General features: G+C 50.2%; 1 protein-coding gene across 6 annotated transcripts in view; it reads right to left on the bottom strand.

The window, feature by feature from the left end:
- The window catches only part of SPATS2L (spermatogenesis associated serine rich 2 like), a 146,112-nt gene that overhangs the window by 2,075 nt on the left and 121,145 nt on the right, over positions 1 to 22,892 (bottom strand). For all 6 annotated transcript variants that reach the window (XM_036319015.1, XM_036319014.1, XM_036319013.1 and 3 more), the window contains 4 exons: positions 13,045 to 13,103; positions 6,668 to 6,777; positions 3,771 to 3,873; positions 1,486 to 1,697 (listed from right to left, as the gene is read on the bottom strand). In XM_036319015.1, the coding sequence (XP_036174908.1) occupies positions 1,486 to 1,697; positions 3,771 to 3,873; positions 6,668 to 6,777; positions 13,045 to 13,103 (484 nt within the window). The remainder of the gene's footprint in view (positions 1 to 1,485; positions 1,698 to 3,770; positions 3,874 to 6,667; positions 6,778 to 13,044; positions 13,104 to 22,892) is intronic.

The following is a 22,892-nucleotide window of genomic DNA, read 5'->3' as shown; positions in this document are numbered from 1 at the left end:
ACAAACGGGGGAAGGGGCCCCTCCAGCCTGTACTTCAGCCTTGTCCCCGCCCCCACAGACAACCACTCTTGGACCTGGGCGTGTGCAGACTGTAGTGGGGTTTGCTCTCAAGGTAAAGTATCCAGGGAAATGGTCCAAACGGGGAAGGCAGGCTCGGGGCCACGTGGGACGAGAATTCCAGGATCTCAAGTAGCTGGAGCACTTTTCAGTAGGGAAGGTACAGGTTTTGGGTAGGCACATCTCCTTGGTCTCGCTCTGTAGCGAGGGCCACGCTCGGGAAGGACCAGGAAGGGTTACTCTAAAACACGGGACCTTCTTGCCCGTAGACAGTGTTCTAGCTTAGCTATGTAAGCACATTTCAACTTAAATGAGCCATTGCCTGCCATGTTTTGCTGAAAACGATAAGAACAGTGAGCTGAAAAGTATCTATGTGGATAGCACTTAACCTGGCCTCTTTCTAAAGAAACTGTGAAAGGGAAATGCAGACTACATTTTAACTTCTCATAGGGGGTTTAATAATGAGCAAAGAACAAAAGCTGGGAAGGTGTATTAGACAACGAGGAAAACAGATGTGATCATGATCGCACAGCTGTGCATATGTGAAAGGCTCCCTGCTCCAGCCCGATGTTCAAGTTCACGAAGACATTCAGGGCCAGAGACGTGCCCGTCAGTGTCATTGATGAGAATTTTAAAGACTGAGACAACGAACCCAGCAGGGCCCCGGTCAGAAAACCAGCATTCTGGGAGTGTTAAATGTCTTTAGAGCATGCCTGGCTTCTGTGCCATCCAGTCCCATTTCTCGTTCCTTCTCTAGTGATAAGAGGCGATCGCTTCTCAAGGACACGCAGAAGCAGAAGGAAGACTGCCTTTTGGACACTGTGTTTTCAGGGGACACACTAGATAAGAGTGAATGATGCCACTTGAAATGCATTCTCTTTACTGAAGGTCCAAGAGAAGAGAGAGAAGTTTGAACTAACTTTGGCCTCTTACTGATAAACTAAACATAAGCTGGAATTAAAGAATCTGAAAAAAACAAATGCCGGATTTCCTCCTCCATGGTGTCAGAAGCCAGCTCTGAGTCTTGTTCCCACGTCTTCAGGAGTCCCTTCCACCTGCGGGCCAGTCCCGGGGACAGGGTGGGGGGGTGGGGGTGGGGGGGTGGAGGCACTCAGGGAGGAGGGGAGCCATCTCCCGTAGGCTCTTCGCTGACGTGTCAGGCATGTACAGGCACTTCCTCCACACGGAAGGCCCTACGGCACACGGGCTGCATGCACTAGGGGAGGCCCCAGGGCCAGCCAGGAGGGTGGAGGCCCCGGGGCCAGGCCGAGCTGCTGGGGGTGGGAGGGCCTGGTGGGGCCCAGGAAGCTCTGTGTCCAGCAGTTGTTGTTTTCTTCCTCTAAGGATGAGTGGTTTCTTCCTGGCCGCAAGGACCAGGGTCTGTGGGACCTGGGGCAGCGCAGGAGCCGCCCCACCCTGACCCCGTACCTGCTTGTTGGGCGGCGTGGCCTGGTGAGCGCTGTCCGCGGTGTTGGGCAGGTTGCCGGCTGTTTTGGGGTTTGCGGCTTTGCCCTCTGAGGGCTTGTGAGTGGACTTCCTGGCGAAGTTGCTCTGTTTCCCAGAGGCCGTGTGCGTGGTCAGCAGCGGCAGCAGGGAGCTGCAGGGGGCTCTGGACGAATAGTTGTTCTTTGGATGTGTAACTGCAACGAGAAAGTGTGAGGCGTTAAGGGCTGGGCCACGGCCACGGCTGCCTCAGAAACCCACGAGGACATGGAGCTTCATAAAAACACTAAGAAATGCTTTTATTCGTAAAGAGGTCATTCGAAAGGGCACCTTGGTGGCCGGGGACCACCAAGTTCCTTCTGTGAGAATCACTGATCTGCAGTTACAGCATGATCATCTGAGCTGGGAATTGTTGGTAGGAAATAAGACCTATCTGCACAACTTTAATATTCCTTAGGTCAAGAACACCACAGGAAGGTGGGTAATGAAGTCCTGAAGTGCCCACGTGGCCCTGCCCATAGCTGTGCCTGCCTCCTGGTTCCTGTGGCCAACCCCACTCTCGCTGTCCTCAGACCCCTGGCCAGTTGGTCTCAGAGACGCAGAAGACGGGGAGGGAGGTCAGGGGCACTTGGCCCATCAGAGCCGTAATGTTCTGAGAGCAGGACGGGCGTCGGGAATTTTGTCACCTGGATTGTACACATCCCCCGACCCTGGGCCAGAACAAAAGAGACCCCACGGCATCTTATACTCCATCAGAACTGCGTGATCTGGCCTTTCATCACCCCCTTTTTTCCAGCCCTGCTGCGAGGCTGCACCAAGCCCAGGACTCAAGTCCATGCAGGCCGATCAGGGATGGTTTCTCGGTGATGACCTGGCTCGAGGCCAAGGGAAGCGATCTAAGGGTGACGCTTTGAGGCCCTCGCACAGGTCACCAGAATTTGCCTTCCAGGCTGTAAAGCGAGACCCCTGAATCTTAAAATTGTCCCCAACTTTTAGAAGCAACTTTCTCTGCTACCTGTGCTGGCTCAGACTTGATCCTCGGGTCCTTCTAGAGCAGTGGTTCTCAACCTTCTGGCCCTTTAAATACAGTTCCTCATGTTGGGACCCAACCATGAAATTATTTTCGTTGCTACTTCTTAACTGTAATGTTGCTACTGTTATGAAGCATAAGGTAAATATCTGATATGCAGGATGGTCTTAGGCGACCCCTGTGAAAGGGTCGTTCGACTGCCAAAGGGGTCGCGACCCACAGGTTGAGAACCGCTGTTATAGAGGGTCAGGGGGGACTCGTGGGGATCAGAGAACACGCGGAGTGGAAAGGTCAGGGATGTAGCTCTGGTCCGTTTCAGAACGGAGGGGCGGTGGCACGGTGGGGGCTGTGCCAACAGCCAGGGGACTTCAGTGCTGACCAGCTTCAGTGTTAGGGAAGCCCGAACTCCCCGCAGAGGAGACCAGTGCTGGTTCAGTAGCTGTGGGCTCTCAACCCAGCTGAGAAGGAGGGGCCTTGGAGAACTATTCTCTCCAACAGGGGACCTGTGACTTTTAGATCAAGCTTATATTTTGTAAGCTCAGAAAAAAGAGAGCAATTTTCACTTTGACAAAAAAAAAAAGTGCAGCCAATTCCCCATGTCTCTGCTGACTCTGAGGCTGTGGCTGCTCCGCGTCCCTCACGGTCCTCTGTCCTCCTGTGGCTGCCCTCGGTGCTCTTCTCCCCTCCCCGTGGGCGGCTGCAGGAGGGGAAAGGATCAGCCAGTTTGGCTGCACATTAGCTGCTCTCAGTAATCCTTGATAGCGAACAAGATGGACGCTAATGGCTGCACTGAAGGCTTTCATTATCTGCAGACTTCACTCAGCGCAGAACCGAGGGACAGGCTTGGGCACGCAGAGCAGCGCACGCCCAGCCGGGCCCTCAGGACAGTGGCCGCTGTGCCTGACTTATCAGGAAGACGCTCCCGGTGACCAGGTCTCCACCTCGGAGCAGGCTGTTGGGATGGGAGAGGCAGTGTATCTGGCTCTGCTTCAGGAAAGTTTGCAAAAGGTCTAAACTAGTTGACCTGTTCCGTTCTGCTCCTGAGGATTTACTGATGGGCAGTGGCACCGGGAGACTCTGAGTTCAGATCCTGACATTTCCAGTGACTTGTGTCATGCCCTTAGATCATTAAATCTCGTTGGGCCTCAGTTTAGCCCCCTGGGGACCGCGCCTGACACATCAACTCCAAGTAGTGCTGGGTCACAGGCACAGGGTCACTGAGCCGGTGCACACAACTCACTTTCCCCGCAGAGCATGATCTGGGCCTTGAGCTGTTCAATGTCGCAGGAGAATCGGGCCGCTTTCCCGAGCTCTTCATCATATTTACGTTCGCTGACAAAGTGCTGGAGGCAAGAAAGGAGAGCAGGAGTTAGTGCCACACGACAGAGATGGCGGAGGCTCACTCAGGCGCCTCTCTGCTCAGCCGGTGCCGTGGCCGGTGTTAGCCAGGCGGGGGTGAGCCGGCTGCGAGGACCCCGTGTCAGACCTGGCTCTGACCGGCCTGGAGCACGATCACCTTCCTGTCCTGGGGACCCGTGTGGGTCCCGGCTTTCCCTGGCCTGGGCTTAGACAAAACGGTGATCCAGGCAAAGTGAGTGTCCGGACTCATCTCCTGAGCCTTGTAGCACCCCTCACCCTCCTTGCAGTGTTTTATGTCCTGTTGTAAGTTTTTGGGTCAAGCTTATCTTCCTGATTTGGCCGATGGCCTGCTCAGGCATTACTATGCCTCAACAGAAGACATGTCATTCTTCCCTAGACACTCCTCTCTCTTTTTTTTTTTAAAAAAAATATTTTTATTGATTGCAGAGAGAAAGGAGAGGGAGAGAGAGATAGAAACATCAATGATGAGAGAGAATCATTGATCGGCTACCTCTGGCACGCCCCACCCTGGGGATCAAGCCCACAACCCGGGCATGTGCCCTGACCAGGAATTGAACCAGTGACCTTCTGGTTCCTAGGTTGATGTTTTCAACCCCTGAGCCACGCCAGCCAAGCCACCCTTCTCTGTATTCTTAGGGGACCAGGAAGTCTGAGTAGCTTTCAGTAATTGGAAAACCCTGTCTTGGTAGAATCCCAAGTGCTGTTAGAGGAAGTGGGAAAAAGATTATCTTTCAATTCATTTGAAATGAAGATTTATGTGCAGAGGACAGAGTAAGAAATGCAGAAATAGCTATGACTCAGTTCCTTCTGGAGTTTACCAGAGAGTTTACCACGTGGCAAGGGAAACAGATACCATCAACTACAACACTGGGTGACTGTGGATATGCCTCGGGAATATAAAAGAGGAAGAAGAAGAAAAAAATAAAAAAAAAACAATAAAAGGAAGAAATTATTTCCCACTGAGGGGCAGGGGAGTTATGTAAGGAAAGCATGTGAGCTGGAACATTAAAAAAATGGGCCAAATTCTTAACAGATAATCTCATTTTCATCTGGTCACAGTGCTATGAAGTCAGTACTATTATTATCCCTGTTTTACAGAGAGGGGACTTGAGGCTGTAAGAATCTGTAACTTATCCGAGGTTGCAGGAGTTAGTCTGCTACAGCCCAAAGCCCATATTATTAACCATATTATGTTCAGAGGGATTCTGACAAGCAGAAACAAAACTTGGCAGATGAATAGTTTCAACAGACAAGGAAGCTGGCAACTTCATACTCCTCACTTCATCCTATATAATAAAAGGCTGATATGCAAATTGTCCCCTCTATGGAGAGTTTGATAGGGGAGAAGGTGGGGGGTGGGTGGCGCCAGCTAGACCCCACCTGTGCACGAATTCGTGCACTGGGCCTCTAGTGTTCTAATAAGAGGGAGAAAGAAGTTGGATGTGTAGACACTGGAGCCCAGCTGAGGAGTTTGCTCTGAGGGAAATTCAGACCTTGCTCTGGGGCTGTACCTCCCATGTGAGGGTGGATGGCCAGGCTGGAGGGCGACGGTGGAGGCACAAAGATGAATTAGGAGGTCATGGAAACTGAGTGGGTGGGAAGCAACCAAGGTCAGAAGAGAAGGTGAGAAAGAAGAGACCGATAGTCTCCCAGGACTCTTGGGGTCCTTATTTCCTGCTCCTTTCCATGCCCAACCAAAGCAAGGAGACTGGGAGTCACTTGCCTAACCAGTTTCATGCCCAGATGGGCAGACAATCCTACTTATAAAGCCTGTTGCTTCTAAGTACTCTAGTTCCCAAGAAGTAGGTCAGAGGCTGGTGTGCACGTGTGTGTGTGCTTAGTATACTGGGGAAGAAGAGAAAAGGGGAAACTTATAAGTTGCAACTTCCTATTTTATTGTAGATACTTGTTTTTGCTTTCTGGTAACCATTTCTCCTTCTGGTAACTGTACCCCAACACGGTTTCAAAGACCCACAGTCTTGGGAGGGGTCTGTCAATCAGACCTCTTGGGCTCAATGGTGGCTGTGACCCAGTAGAGGCTGGTCAGAGTCTCTCTCTGGGACTTGGATCGAATGGGGCACAATGGCTGATGGTGCCCCGAGGAGTGTCTGGTAATTACTGCTGCCTAGTCACCCAAGCTGCCCAGGCTTCTGCCTAATAGCAGTCGGAGTCTTCAGATCTCATGCTGCGTTGGTGAGCTACACCCATGCTCTTTCACATTTTACTTGTTCTGGAGGTTAGCCAGGGTCAGTTTCTGCTGCTCACCCCTGAAATCTAGTTGACACGTACTTGTGGGTGGTACCCTTAAAAAAAGGGCAACTAAGCTAGGCAAGGACGTAGGGAAGAGGTCTCCACATACGATGTATTCTCTAGAATCCTTTCTGTTCCACTACGTTCAGACTTAGTGTGCTCACATGGTGTGTTTATACACACACACATAAGTTACATGAGGTGAAAATAACATCCCATCTCAGCTGTAATTCATGTTTGAATACATTGTATTTAGGTCAGTCCCCACTGCCTAAGAAAATAGCTTGTACCTCCCTCCCTATTAATGCCCATTCAAACCATATATATGGAAATATAGCGATTAGAAGGCTCTTCAGCCTCCTGTTCTCAATTTCAGCTTTGGGAAAGGGAGCTGGGTGTGAGATGCTGGGTCCTCAGAGAGCAGCTCTATGGGTGCCACACACACGTGATGGGGTCAGGTCTCGGGCTCAGGGCTTGGGACCCAGGCTGCGGTCGCTGGAAACTGACCTTGATCTCTGCCCTGAGTTCAGCCAGCTGCATCTCTGCCATCTGACTGGCCAGGTCAGTGAGCCTCTTCAGTTCTTCTGCCTTCTTCTGACGAGCAGTCAGGATCTCCACTGCCAAGTGAGAGGGAATACGTTAGGGCCAGCGATGTAAACACAGGAAGTGACCCGACTTCTTGGAGTCAGTTCTCCTTCTGTAGAGTGGTCACTCAGCTGGACCATGGCTGCTTTCTGAGCTGGTCACTGAGGTGGGTTCGAGTTGGTGCTCATCACCAACCACCCGTTTCTGGATGTCCTCGCCCACCCATCCAAACAAACACGATCCCTCTGATTCACTGCACACCCACAGTCCTCTTCAGTTTCCTCACAGGCATCTGGTCTCACTGACTTAATCTGGACTTTTAAATGTGTGCGTTACTCAGAACAGCTATTTCAAAAAAAGGACACGTATTAAAATCCTATCTGAATGGTATTACAAAGATAGGAGTCCATTAAGCCAAACTCATTCTTCTGTGTGCTGTCCTGCTAAATTCTAACAGCACCAAGCTTCCTGAACCTTTACACACACCCGGGGCAACCAGCTGTGTTACTGGAGTATGACATAAAGGGTTCACTTGATTGGATTTTTGTGAGCTAAAAATGCCTTTTCTTTTGACACTCTGCAGATATGTTTCCATTCTGCAATCAGATGGAGGTTCCAGACCAGAGTGTCCTGGCTTTGTTTTTAGTGTCTCCATGGGAACATCTCAAGGGCAAGTCAAAGCCCCTTTGAGCTGGATTCGTGGGCACTCCTTGGCATCTGCACACACAGCGAAGACACCAGGGAGCTCGCTGGTGCCACATGTCACACATCTGTCAGATGGACTGAGGCTCGCGTAGATGTAGTAACCCACAAGTTAATCTGTGTGTTCGCATGCGTGTGTGGACATGTGTGTGTTTCCCAAAAGATCATGAAACTCAAAAGCAATGAGCACAAACCTATGGGGTGAGATTTAATATGAAGTCTGATCTTTCAACAGATAGACTTGAAGCTCTCTAATTCAAGCCACACAGGATATGCCTTCATTCCTCTGGACAAATATTTTGAGTTATAAGAAAGGAGAGGCCCATCTAACCACACAAGATACTATGCACACAACACATCCTGTTCTAGGTTGAACGAAGGTCAACTGCTTCCTTAGACCTGAGTCACAGCACACACGCAGAGCCAAACAATGTGACTTCTCACTGTGAGAGTTCTTACTTCGTAAATATCAAAAACAGTCACCTTAAAACCCCCCAAGAAGTTCAGAGGCAGTCCAGAGTTAAGAAGACTTCTTGCACATCAGAAAACATTCTTCAGACAGACAGAGAAACGTTATCTGTTTATGCTGAGATGTCAATAAAATAAGAAATCTACAAGTAAAGCCTTACCATCTGCCAAACTACTCTAATCATGCTCTTGCTATTCACTGGGACTCCCCCGCCTCCCGCATACACCAGGTAGCTGGGCAGAGGCCGGTCTAGGCCTGGTGGCCTTGCGGGAATACAGGGAATTCCCATCTGACCATAGACAGTGTATCACCGCACAATGTCCCAGGTTACCCAGTCAGACCAGAGGACACGAGAGGTGACCCACTTTCACTTTTGGCTACAGAGCACGCATGTTTTGTTTGGTCTGCACATGACAAGTTAATTTTTGAAATTAACTGCCCACATTTGAAAATAAGGAGAGTCCGTGTGAGAGCTGGACTCTGGTTTTCCTTCAGATAACTAGAATTTCTGGCCACGGTTGGTGAGCATTTCCCCGTGGCAGCAGCTGGCTGGGGCTGAGAACTTGCTGCCCTTTTCAGGCGGAGCTCAGGGCTCACTGGGCCTGGTCCCTCCCTGCCCTGTCAGCTGATGAATGTCACCTGCCCGGCTTCTGCAACAGGCATCGCTCATCACTGCAGAGACTGCACATGTGGTTATTTGCATCCATAACACCTCGGGGCTGGCACACATGTTGGTTGAATGGACTGAATGAATGAACCAATCTGCTACTTAAAAGGAATATGCAGAGAGGACAGAAGTTCCTTTCCACAGGGGCCACTTAACAACGTCTAGGACTCGTACCTTTGATTATTTGTTTGCCAGTATATTCAACCTATGGACGGGACTAATGTCTGGAGCATGGAAAAATTATTTTTGAGTCAGAAGATGAAAGCAAGTACTTTCTTTGTGCAAAGTCTTAAAAAATTCTTAAGGCCCAGACTTGACAACAGCTAGCACAGGGGTCAGCGGACCCTGAGTGAGGACACAGTTAAGCAGATCTGACGTTTCTTAACGGATCATTTATGGGACTGGTGACAATTAGGGGCAATTGTTCTTTTTGATTAGGTAGAACTTAGGCATTCACACCAAACAAAAGATTTTATAGAAATAGATATAAATGGGCCCTAAAATAGGAATGCAGGTGCAAGGTCACCAATAAAGTCTTAGTTTACACTCTTGTAGATGTGCAAGGGAATGCAAATGTTGCATCAGCATGTGTTGGATGAGTTTTACATATAGTCTCATTAACATTTCAAAGCCTTTCATGATGAGAAAGCCTTAAAACTTGAGATCTAAAGCTACATGCTTTGGGGAGAGGCATTTATTTCACCTCAAAAACATCAATCACAGAAGTAAAAAGCAAAAACCAAAACCAGATCGGATCCTAAAATTCATTGATCCTAACATTTAAAATAGAATAACAAGTGTGTTTTGAAAGCACCCTCCTTTGATACCTCTGTGGAGGGGACAGTTCACACAGCATTAGGCTTCTGCTGCATGCAGGACTCGGTTCAGATTATTTAGGCACTTTTGTGAACAGCATCTGGCGTGCTGAAAGCCGTTTTCTCAACAGGAATTAGACATTCCTTCAAGTTCCTGAAACACACTGGGAGCTTGCTCCTATTGCCTGGGCCTTGGACAATGTTGAGGGCTTCGTAAGTAAAACTCCATCTCGGGGGAGAGTCCTTGAAACCCTGGGACGCAGGGAGCTGGGGCAGAAGTAGCTCTTCAGGCACAAAGGTTCTTTGAAATCCTTTTTATTCCTGAAAAAATTCTTGTGAATCCTGCATTTTATTTCACAATGTGTCTGTGTTCCTATTAATGTAAAGTAATGTTTTCTTCCCACATTTCTGGCCAACTTGGCTCTCCAGGAACCTGCCCATGTGGGCCTTCCGCTCCCTGGTACCCGGACAAAGTCTGGGGCCACCGCACTACGGCAGCCTGGTCCCCGCATCCGCACAGTGTGATAGCCCCACGCCTCGCGAGGCCACTGTGAAGCTACATGCAGTAACTATGAGAAGTGGTTAGTACCGTACATTCCAGAAAAGCTCACTATGAATATTATTAATAGAGCGAGATGTATTCATCTAGAACAGTGGTTCTCAACCTTCCTAATGCCGCGACCCTTTAATACAGTTCCTCATGTTGTGGTGACCCCCAACCATAAAATTATTTTCGTTGCTACTTCGTAACTGTAATTTTGCTATTGTTATGAATCGTCATGTAAATATCTGATATGCAGGATATATTTTCATTGTTACAAACTGAACATAAAGCATAGTGATTAATCACAAAAACAATATGTAATTATATATGTGTTTTCCGATGGTCTTAGGCGAGCCCTGTGAAAGGGTCATTCGACCCCCAAAGGGGTCGCGACCCACAGGTTGAGAACCACTGATCTAGAATATACTTTCTCTGTTTGTAATGACCTTAACATTCACTGATATTGGGTCCTGCAGCCTATAGACACTGAATTAATTACAATGGTTTGTTTAACAAATATTAGAAAGTACCTACAGCCTTCTCAGTATTGTGTTAGGTGCCATGAGGGATATTAGGAGCTTATGTTATAATTGAGGAAATATGGTTTCTACCGTGTGCAGGAAATGGAAAGTACTCGAGAGGCAGTAGACAAGCAAGCTCAAGGTGATGGCCGTACAGATGGTTCGTTACCTTGTGGGGAGAGAGTCTCCCAGCTTCTGTGTGTGGAGACGACATGGCTGACACAGGCCTGTCACCTGAGATGCTGCATGGCCCCTGACCTGAACCGTGTGACTGTCCAGGAGGGGGTTGGGCTGCCCTTTGCTAACAGAGCTAAGTGCCTGGCACAGATTTTCTCATTTCACCTTTACAATAGCTATTTGAGATAGATACTATCCTTTTTAATATATTGATTTCAGAGAGGAAGGGAGAGGGAGAGAGAGACAGAAACATCAATGATGAGAGAGAATCATTGACCGGCAGCTTCCTGCACGCCACACACTGGAGACCGAGCCAAAAACCTGGGCATGTGCCCTGACTGTGACCTCCTGGTTCACAGGTTGACACTCAACCACTGAGCCATGCAGGCTTATTCCCCCTTTTCTGATGTGCAACCACAGAGTTTGAGACATTCACAAAATGGTTCAAGGTCACACAGCCAGTAAATGGATGGAACTTGGACTTGAACTTGGTTCTGCTTCCCCAGCTCTGGGCAGCGGCCAGAGAGCTCCCACAGGCCTCCCCATGGCTGTCCCAGGCACTAACATGCTCGGACACAGGACAGCACACGGTCATGTTTCCCGCCTGAGTGAGGTGTGGAAACGGGGTGCTCTCCCGAGAGGCTCCGAGTTCCTTAGGTCCTGGCACCGAGTATTGTCCCAAGACGAAGAACGAGCACACGAAATCGCGGGTGTGTTAACCTCTCAGACTGATGTGCCAGCAGCTTTCCGTTTGGGTGCCAGGGGAGCATTTGTGCCTGTGCCGGCTCTTCGTGCTGTTACCAATAGGGCATGGAACGGAAAAGGGAAGATCAGCTTTACACAGGGAACATCCCCTCGGGTGGAAATCCACTTTTACCTCGGAAACCAACCAACTGTAGAAGCATAAAACAATGTCTCTATCGAAGGGACGGTGTGATGACCTCACACTCCCACAGCTTGACCCTGGGCCACATTTAGTTTTATTTAATCAAACCTGCTCTATTTTAGATCCTGGAAATTTGCTTGTAATTATTTAGAAAAGCTGGGTAAGAAAAGTAACAATAGCTATTTCCCATGAAGGGACTACTGACGTATGGGCACGGGCCAGGCGAGAAGAATGGGAAAAGAATGCAGAATCTGGCCCGAGCCTTCGTTCCGGTAACAGAGATGCAGTGCCGTCAGAGTGAAGGCATTTAGCTGAAACCCGGCTGGGGCTGCAGACTGTCATCTGTCTAATTCACGAGATGAAATTTCGGGAAAGATGGAGAATTTAAAACGCTCAGGAGATAGGAATTGTACAAGTAAACCCCAGCTTAAAAACATGGTCTCAGGGTTCCCGCGGCCAGAGCAGGCTGAGGTCAATGCTGAGAGAGGGCTCCCGCGTGTCTGCTTGAGCTTGTGTTGGACCTGATTGTGCAACCTTGTCTCGGCTGGAATTTCCAGCCCATGAGCCTCGGCCCATTTGAGACGGCAAATCTAGCCCTACCGGCGGTCGCGGAACCTCGCAGCAGTGGGAAGGTTTAGAGGCGAGCTTGAAGAGAACAAAATAAATCAAACCCAGGGAACAAGTACTTTGTGTTAAAACTAGGAAAAGTTTTGCAATGATCAAGATGGTCTGAGTGTGCTCATTGTTCAGTGTCTGGTACATTGGGCAATCTCACTTGTGATTTCAATTTAAAACATGCAATTCATCTTCTTTTGAGGCGTCAAGCTGGCAGGTGTCAGACAATGCGACTAAGTCTGTGAACGGAACTGGAGCGGGTCAGGACAACTTCACTGAGTGCATCTCTAAGTCTGCGCTGCTAATCTTAGCAGAGCTGCTGACAAGCTTGGGGTGCTTTGCCCATTAGGTTTGTGAGTTTGCCTGGTCAGACGCCCGACGTGCTAAAAAAATAAAGACCAGACATATTAAATTCATAAATGTTCTTTAAAATGTGAAGAGGAATGTAAGTGTCAAATGGGACTTATTTTTTTTAGGAAATTAAATTTGGTTGGACTTCAGTTAGTTGAACCTAAAAATGGACCAAGTGAAGAGGACTGTGAGAGTCGTAGAGCAAGATTTGTAAGCTGTGAAGGCTTAAAAGTTATGTTGTAAAGTTTAATACGAAAATTAATGTCATTTTAAATCCAACTACTGGAAGTAGCCCAGGATACGCACCAAAGTCCCTCTGGACTTGAAATAGCTCCTGGGACACCTGGTACTTGCGAGGGCCCACTCTTCACACACGGGTTCACGGAGGTCCCCCAGGGGCTAAGTGACGTACTGCCCAAGGTGACGGAGTTCAAGAGCCGGAAAACCGTGTGGATTTTAGGACCCAACTCAGAATCTATATCACGGTCAGTCTGTCCTACAGACAGCTTCCGAAGGGGAGGCCCCTGGCCCAGCCACCAGGGGTGTACTTACTGGCTTCTTCTTTGACTTGGTCCATTTCTGCCATCAAGGAAACTTCTTTGTCAATGATGCTGAGGGGAAACAAAACAGAAACAAAAGCTAAGAATGTGTAATCAAAGACAAACTTGTAATAAGCACTGGAAGTAAAAGAAAGGTTATTTTCATTACACAAAATGCGAAATCACCATAACTATTTCCCTGTGGCAACGCCAGCCGCACACTCTGCTTTTCTGAAATGAGGCAACATGGAGGGAGGTGCCCAGGATGACACGGTGACAGCTGCTGATTAAATCACTGTCAGCAAGTCTAGAAACAAGCCTTTCGGACTTCCAGGATGGCACCGCTTTGAATTTGAATTTGGGAGTATTTTTGCCCTACGAGTTCCCAAGTTCCACAACAATATAATACATATTTTAAAAACTGGTGCACAGGTGATGGAGGCGGGTTAAGTCTCTGTGCTTCACTCTCCCAGACTCTGGCTGTGGGCCAGGGGGAGGGTGGGATGGGGGGGAAAGCCATTTACTTTGAGAAATGCAGGCTGGGTCAATCCACCCACATGCTCTATCACATGAGTCTATGCCTCCTCATTCCCCCGGGAAAGCGTTTCAAGCATCTTCCAATGAACATTGCTCCACTGGGCACGGAACAGGAGACCCGGACAACTGCTTTGGGTCTTCGGGCGCGGGAAGAGGCCAGCGGACTACTGGGTGGCAGGTCACGGGAGACTGGCAGGTAACTTGTCCTCCCTCCTCTTCCTCAGCGGTGTGCAGCGGGTGGCCTGGTTTGGGATGGCTGCACAGGAATATGCCACAGACAGCACTAGAAACAGGGGGAGACTGGCAAAACCTTCCTCCGTGGAACAGATATTTGCCGAGTGTCTGCCATGTACTAGGCAAGGGTGGTGAGGCTGGGAATACCGCTGTGAATGAAAAAAAAAATTACTACCATCCTTGGGGAGCCTACATTCTTTGGGGACAGGTGAGAGGATCTGCTGAAATTACTGGGAAATAGCGAGAACCAGAAGAGGGAAGAAAATGGTGATGGCAAGAAGAAGAAATTAGGGCTCCCCGACCCTCAACCAAACAGGTCTCCAGGCTTCTAACTGGTCTCCAGGTTTTGAGAGCTCGCAGAGTATGCCACATAGGAAATGCATCCATGGGTACAAGCCTGGGGGTATCCAGACAGCCTCACCAAGTCCCCACCCCCTCTGACTCCCCCACCCCCAGGCCACAGGCCCTGCAGCTTGTGTGTGTTGGGTGAGGAGAAGAGTGTAGGAAAGGCCGCTGCAAATTTTTTGCCAGCTCCAAAACCATGGCCAGTTTTTGCATATTCATTTTCCTTTGGCATCAGTAAATCTGATTAAATCTGTTAATATCACTATGTACCCAGAGGGTTTAGGAGATGGACAATGGACATCTGGGGCACAATACACCCTCCCCCCCAGGTCTGATGCACAGGACACAAAGCTGGGCACGCACACAGTGGTGAGTTCGGCCTCCTGGGCCCGCCACTGAGGAATGGAGGCTACGCACCACACTGTTAATCTGCTTCATGCCCACGTGAGGATGTGAGAAAGCCTGTGGAGTTGGCACCAGACCAGGCTTCTGTGCCTCTGGTATTTCAACAAAACACTGTCCTCAGCGTCTTAGTAATTCAGGTGCTGCTCTGTGCGACTGCGTGCAAAACTCCCGAGGATACAGGCAGCCGGGAATCTGCTGAGTCAGGTCCCTCGTCCGAACCGAGGATCTGAAGGCACACCAGGCCCGACAGCTCCCACTGAGCCTCCCTCAGGCACCACACGAGGGGCACCGGAGCCTTTCCATGGGCTCTGCTTTCAAGGCCGCAGGCCTGGAGGGAAGAGCAGCCGTGGGAGGTGGGTGCAGGGGCCGGGCCGTGGAGGCCAGCCCGTCCTCTGGCGGCTGCTGCTGCACCAAGCTGAGCGCCAGACCACAGGAAGGGCCAAGAGGAAAGTCTGTCTGAGCCTCCCAGGTGCCCACAGGGCCTGGTGGTGTCGCATCAGCTGCACGAGGAATTTCATCAGTGCCATTCGCACATCCTATTGAACCTTAGAGGCAGTGGACAGAGAGACACTGCAGTGTGGCCTGGCGACAGACAGCTCCGAGGGCGGGACCAGGCCAGAGGCTGGGCGAAACCCTGGGGCGGAGTTACCAGCTATGGAGGCTGGAGGGAGGGAGAGCCTTTGAGAGGAATGCCAGCTGAGAGCCATGAGTCACAGAAAAGTCACAGACAGTGTCGCCACCCACATGCCCACAGGGAGGCACAAAGGTCACCTGCTTGCTTTCTGGGTACACCTGTGTGGCCATGTCCGCCCTCAGTTACCTCAAAATGAGGCTGGTCTTGGCTAGCACATCCCGGCAGCTTGCTGCGTCCCAGGCACGTGGAACAGAGCGCCAAGGCCTTGCTGGGTGACCTCATGTAAGCTTCCCGGAGAGCAGGAGCTCTGCTCGCTACTCGCCACAGGGCTTGGCACATGCCCTGCCTCGGCTGGAAGGCAATGCTCCTCCCAACCCTGCCTTCTTCCTCTCATTAAGCCCGAGCATCCCTTCGGGCCTCTGTTTAATCATCACATCTTCAGGGAAACGCCGAGTGTTTAAAAGCTGTGTGATCGTAGACTATTGTGAGTTGCTCCACAAAAATTGCTTGATCGTGATGAATGTAAGGGAAGAAAGCATATTCATTTTCCCGTGGCATCAATAATGAAACTTCTCCTTAATTGGTATATTCTGGTGCTTGCACATAAATCACGCTTATGCAACAATTTATATCATGTTTGTCTCTGACGGAATCTAATCATTTGAGACGCAAACTTATGAATAAAAGTGCACCGATATTCACCAAACCACACAGGGTTTGGCTTCGAATCAAAATAGGTAGTTAATGATTCTGTTCTCAAATTGAGATGGCGATAAATTATTGAAATCTGTGCTCTCCCTCCACTAATCACCTGCGACTCTAAGTTTTAAACATTTCTACTTTCCGCAGTGGTTGCCGGAACCGGACTGGCACACAGAACTCTGCCACGGCTGTCCGCCGGCCACTGCACGGGCTCTCCGTGGTCGGGTACAGTCCCGAGGTCACCGACTTCAGCCACGTAACCACGTGCCACCTGCACTGAGCTCACATAAACCCACGCTGACCTCACGGGCTTCAGATGCGCCCTTTCCCTTCCAAAACACACCTCCTCGTTTCACCCAAACTCTCCGGACAGTAAAGTTTTATTCTGTTGCCATAAAAAAGCGTTTATTATCAAAGCAATAAGGTGTGAGGAGAAGGAGATTACCATGGCGGAGCCTGTACGGTTTATTATATAGTTAATTACGGAGATAAAGTGTCATTTTATAAGAATGTCCCCACTGTCTCGATTCCTTTCTGTAGAGGACTCATAACAACAATAAAAAGAATCAGAAAGGCACTTCAGCAGGATGGAGCGACCTGTCCCTGCTCCGTGGAGCACTCTTCTGTAAGCCGGACCGAGGCCCGAGGGACCGGCTGCTTCGGCTGGCAGCGGGATGGGCCAGGTCAGGTCTTGGCTCTTCCCAGACGAAGGTGCTGGGACAGGAGCAGCCACACGCTGCTGAGCTGCTGAGCAGAACCAGCTGGGGATACTGAGGCACAAACGCAGAATCTCAAAGGGCATGTGAAGGCATCCATGTGCCGCAGCAGCCAGAGGTAGATGCTGGGGTTCAGAGGGGCCCCTCCCACCTCGGGGCGTGGGCCTCGGGGGGTCTGCCTCGGGCCTGCAGTGGAGAAATGGCCTGGCCCATCTCATCGCCACAGTTCTGCTTCAGAACCCCCTTGTGGAGGAAGTGCTTCGGGCTGGAGCTGCCTTAACCCTCAGCTGCCAAGCGGAGCGAAGCAAGCAGAGCTTCTGGAAGGAGACGGCGAGGAGCCCAGAGCCCCGCAGGCCGAGGAAGGCCTCCTGTCCGCCATCGAGGAAAGAGGCTGTGCTCGCTGCTGGGCGAGGGGGCTGGGGGACGCTGATGCTGCCTCCGCCGTCTGGCCCCCGCGTTCTGCACACAGCACACAAGTGAGCGACACTCTCTAATGCAAGGATTCCCGTGTAAAGAACTTCTATTTCTCTCACACTGCACACATCCCCCCACGGGGGCTCCCTCCTCACCACTGCACCAGCGGTGAGCACCGTGAGCGCCCGAGGAACGCCTGCTGGGCTCCTGGCACCTTGCAGCGCCCAGGGGCCACCCTGTGTGTGTGTGTGTGTGTGTGTGTGTGTGTGTGTGTGTGTTGGTGGGGAGGGGCTGGAGCTCAGGAGGGAGCACAAGGGAAGAGCCCGCCTGTACTGCCCACAGGTTCAGGCGCCCAGGTCCCCTCCCTGGAGTGACAGGACTTCCCCTCCAGGCGGGGGGCAGACAAGCTCCCCATACACATTGGGGTGCACAGTGCCAGGGTGCCATGTCCAGGCCATCTCCTCAGGTATAACCACACGCTCTAGGGCCCAGGGCCATGCCAGGCGGGGTGCAGCTTACCCATTCCCCAGGCACAGACGCAGCAACACTGAGGCTCTCTATTCCCAGGCAGGAGGAGGGCAGCCCAACACCAACGACAGGTGCCCGCGCACGGCGCCCTCCAGTGCACTCAGCTGCCAACCAGGCCGGGCTGCTTTATTTCTATTATTTTTCATCGGAGGTAACATCATCTGTTAATGTTAGCACCTCCCCGTCTGCATGCTTTCTGTTGGAATCCTACGATGATCGCAGCACAGCTAATGAACATTTCATCACGCTGTCTGAGGTGCGTTTCTGGGATGAGACACACGCAGATGGCGCACCAGGACCAACTCCCAACACGCAGAAAACACGGGAGTCCCTCAAATCAGACACAGCTGATGGAAAAACAAACACAGGATTCCTCTTTCTCCTTAAAATTTCTAAGAGTTGCAAAATCCTGCGACTTCTATGAATTCCACATGTTCAACAGGAAAATCTGTAGTCCTTATACACCTCCATTTAGAATTTTACGTGTGATTTTGCTTACTAGGATTTCTCAGCTTTGCTAATTGCTTCTTAGTTTCGTTTCTTTCCGTGGTGATCACTATTCAAGGCAAGCCACTTAACTGTCTCAGTTTCTATAGCTACAAAAATGGTACGAGTTACCACCACCCCCTTCAGAAAAACAAACAAACCTAAAACGACTTCTATGGGAGAGAAAGCAGACTTCTCTCTCCAGGGGTCTCTCGGCATGAGGACAGGGTCACTCAGGGCCCGAGGTAACAGCCGGGGGTGCTGGGCCCGCCCCCACGCACGCTCCACAGCCTGCTTGTCTGCTCCCACGGGACCTGGTATGTTTTTTGGGAAAGAGATCGCTCTCATCCCTTAGCAATGTTCTCCAGGTGATGTTCCCCACTGTGCTTGCTGAATGCATAGCCCTGGGCCCCGCACCCACAGACCGGGGACGCTGGGAATGAATGGGGCTCTGAGGCTCCTTGTGATGCCAGTATCTGAGAGGCACCAGCTGGTCACACATCGTCTACCTACTGGATGGACGAGTGAAGGAAGGGGAAGAGGAGGCAGAGAGAAGGCATGGGAGACAGGCCAGGGGAAGGAGGGCTGGGCTAGTGGCAGCAGTGGCCACTCGGAACCCGGGTCCCTTTGCCTTACTTCTCTCTTCACCGAGCAGTAAACAGCAAAGAGTGGTGATGACACATCCATATCTCCAGGCTGGGACCCACAGCACGCTGAATAAACAGAGAGAGGAGAAGGAGACGGCCTTCCCAGTGTCCTGGGTTAGAGGGAAAGAAATTCACTAAGTGTTTATCTGGAAGCGAAGAAACCAACATAGATGGGACTTCTCTCAGGCGCAGGCTAGAGATTTTCTGGAATAATCTAAGAAATGGGTATCTTGTACCTGAACCTTCACAAAAGCCCTAGAAAGTGACAGCGGCCAGCCTGTTTTGTAGCTGAGTAGAAGTTAAGAAATTCAACCATCTTCAGAGCTAGAAAATGTGGAGATGGGATTTAAATGCTGTTGTAACTCTACACCTCATGCCTCCAGGTAAGGGTTGATAAGCCTTGAACATGTGACTTTCTTTAAAAATATATATTTTATTGATTTTTACAGAGAGGAAGAGAGAGGGATAGAGAGTTAGAAACATCGATGAGAGAGAAACACCGATTAGCTGCCTCCTGCACACTCCCCACTGGGGCTGTGCCCGCAACCAAGGTACATGCCCTTGACCGGAATCGAACCTGGGGCCCTTCAGTCTGCAGGCTGACAGACACTCTATCCACTGAGCCAAACCGGTCAGGGCAAACATGTGACTTCTGTTAGAGTCCACTGGCCTACTGAGAACCAAAGATTTACAGTCACAGGAAAAATTACATAACATACTTACAAGGAATTTTATTAGAGTAACTCTGGGTGTTTTATATATTCTTTTATATGAGTTGCTGCTGTCCTGGCTACAAATTGCTCAAAACGATGCCTTGGTCTCACTCTGTACCCATCTAATAAACAGAAATAAGCTCCAAGGTCCATTCAGAAATTGTGAAATTATAATATATTTTGTATTTATACTAACATATAAGAACAAATTTGTCTTATTTTCCAGTGACAATGGATTATACTATAAAATAAAAAAGACACAAATAATACATACTCTGGGATTGTGAAGATAGAACAATTTGCTTAATTCCCTTTCATATTTCCATTCTATAATGAAACTAACAATTCTCATTCAAGGAGCATGTTACCAAGCTGGTTTGATCGGTAGCCTTCATGTGCTGAAAAGGCTCAGAAATCTTTTCAGATTTCAAGCTGAAATTAGAGCCAACCGCTTGCTCTCCAGCTCTGGGGGGTGGGGGTGGGGGGCTATTACTCTGCAAGGAAGGCTGCGCTGAACGGGAAGCGACTTCCCAGGCTAAGTGTGCAGCCGGCATAACGCCTGGCAGTAATCACACGTGGGGCTCAGCAAGGCTCTTACTACGAGGTGCTATTCAGGCTGGCTTCCTGGGGACGAGGCCGAGACTGAAAAGGCTGGTTCCAGAGTTTCTTGTATTTATCACCCTGCTCTTCCCTCCTGCTGAGTGATTCACTGAGCCCTGGCAGTGCCCTGGGGAAACATCCAACCCAGAGAAAAACCTCCAGGAGGAAAGGAAATAGGAAAAGAGAAGCTTTCACCTCCCAGAAGCGAGCGCCACCTATTTAGAGCGACACATTCACACACGAGGCAAGATTTGAAATGCACGCACCTCAGGGGCTCGCCTCGGCGCAAAGTCACAGGCACCTTGAGCTCCTCCGTGGCGCGATTTACCCTTCCCACAGCTTCGGCGTGGCCTGGAGCCCGCTTCTGTTTATGGGACGGGTGCAGAGTGAGGCAATGGAGCTATCTGGGGCAATTTGTCGGCGAGGACAGCAACAAAAAACCATGCATACGGCCCTCCTGAGGCATAAATATGTTTATTAGCCTCTTCTGCTACTGCCTCTTGACATCCTTTGCAGGTGAATGTTCAGGTCCATACGGTGTGTTCTTCTAAGATTCGGGCAAATCGCGAATCCTGGGTGTGGGGAGGAGGCATGGGCCTGGATAGTTGCCGTTGCGCAGTACTTGGTACAGGTCACGGGCAGGTGTGCACTTAGGAAGGTCATTATATGAGAAGGAAAGTCTGGTTTATACAGGTTTTGATCAATGGGAAGATTGTATTCATGTTCACAGCAAAAGGACATAGAGACTTTTCATTCAATGTCTTCAAAAAATACCATAAAAATATAATGTAAACTCTTGATTTTGTTTTCATCACATGCTTGGTTTAAGGTGCTGGCAAAATGTAGCAATCATGTCACACACTGCGATGTCAAATTATTACATAACAATCCACATGGCTAAAAGCTCCCTAATCTCAGCCCTTCCACTGTAATCCACGACCAGCACCCCTTGTTGAATAGGGCAGAGAAAAGCATTACTTTCCTGCTGGACACACCCCACTCTGATACTGGTGGGGACCCTAGGAATACTTATATTTCAGTCACATCGTTTTATATCTTTAAAAAAATTAAAAAAAAAATGATTTCAGAGAGAGAAAGGGAGGGAGAGAGTGAGATAGAAACATCAATGATGAGAGAGAACCGTTGATTGGCTGCCTCCTGCACACCCCTGCTGGGGACTGAGCCCTGACTGGGAATTGAACAGTGACCTCCTGGCTCATAGGTCGATCCTCAACCACTGAGCCACACCAGCAGGGCTTAGCCACACGGTTTTAAAATGGAATCTCACTCATTATCCGTGCTTCTGTCAACACTCGCCACGTTTGCCTGTTGTCACAGCGTCTTCTCTGTGACACAGATCTGTCTCACCCAATACTCATTTCCTCTCCATTTATCTATCGCAGTACATACAGCGCCACAATTCAATGACTCTCCTAATGAAGGGAGGCTAATTAAACGGAGAGCAAGTATGTGTTCAACCACCACTGAAGCATAAGATACACAGAAAGGCCTGTTTTCATTCACGCTGGGGAGCACCAGGGCTGGCAGACCTGAGGGTGCCACTGTGGCCGGCGTGAGAGTGGCTGGACAGATGCCACGTGTGCCCAGGTGCACTGAGCAACGCCGCTGCCTGGCCGAGGCCGAAGGGAAAGATCCACCCCTGGAGAGAAGCATTCGCTGCGGAATTCATTGTCACACGCCTAGATCCCCCCCCTAATCCCCGGCCCCACTGCGCTGTGTGGTCTTATTGCAAAATGAGGAAAAGACTCCGGTTGAGACAGAACGGCTGATGAAAAGTGCCTGCCCCTCATTAGCTACCAGCGTCCGTTCTTAACATCTCCATTTTTTCCTAAGGACTGAGCTGAATTCTATAATGAAAACTAGACCCAAAAGCAAAGCCCTCAATTTTCTCCACTTCAATACAATTGGTTTTCTGGTCTTAAGACGACAAAAATGTAATTTGACCTTTAAAATGCGTAGCTAGAAGGTTTACATTTCAGGCAATATGGAAAATAAAATTCCTCCCTCACTGATCAGAGAAGACAAGGCGCCGTGGTTAGGTTGTTTGGGCGTGTGAATGACTGGAGAGGACCTTTCCCCTCCCCTGTCTCCAGCAGCGCACGGGGAGGGCAGCTGGGGGAGGGGCGGGCAGAGACTCAGGGGTGTGCAAAGGGAGTAACCTCCGCCTCCAGGCCTCTAGCTATGGCAGAACCTGCAGCAGGGCGGGCCGAGGAGGAGGTGCCAGAAGACACAGGTGCAGGCTTCCTCAGCATCGAGGATGTCAAGGGAGGGATAATCCTTTGTAATACTGGGGCGGGGGGGGGGGGGGGGGGCGCTGTCCTGTGCATTCTAGAATATCTACAGCATGCGTCACCTCTACCTCCTAGATGCCAATGGTGACAACCCAAAGTACTCCCAGACACGCTGCCTCCTGGGAAGAATCCATCCCGCGGAGAACACTGCTTGGCCCCAGACATACTGGTCCCTTTGCCGGCCTCTCAGCCCGAGTTTCAGCCACAGATGTACAAAAGAGTCACCTGGAGCTCTCACACACACGCCCCGACTTCTGGGTCCACTTCAGACCAGTGACCCAGCGTCCGGAGCCAAGGATGACCACAGAGCTCCAGGAGTTCTTAACTATAGCGCACACACAGACTCTGGTGTGGAGAGGAGTCAATATTAATTTATAGGCACCACCTTCCAGTCACTGTTAAGTTAGTCACAAAGAGAGAAAAGAAAAGCCCTCAGGGCACAGAGAACCCGGGCTGGGCTTCCAGCACTGAGTGGAAAGCCAGGCATTCTCCAAGCAGCAGCTAGGAGTTTGCAGGACGTAGTGGGGGGTGGGGGTGGGGGTGGGGGGTGGGGGGTGGGGTGGGAAACAACCAACAAGGAAAGTCATT

Source organism: Myotis myotis, unplaced genomic scaffold, assembly GCF_014108235.1.
Source record: "Myotis myotis isolate mMyoMyo1 unplaced genomic scaffold, mMyoMyo1.p scaffold_m19_p_8, whole genome shotgun sequence".
NCBI classification, from domain to species: domain Eukaryota; kingdom Metazoa; phylum Chordata; class Mammalia; order Chiroptera; family Vespertilionidae; genus Myotis; species Myotis myotis.
This window is presented reverse-complemented; position numbering and strand designations above follow the sequence as displayed.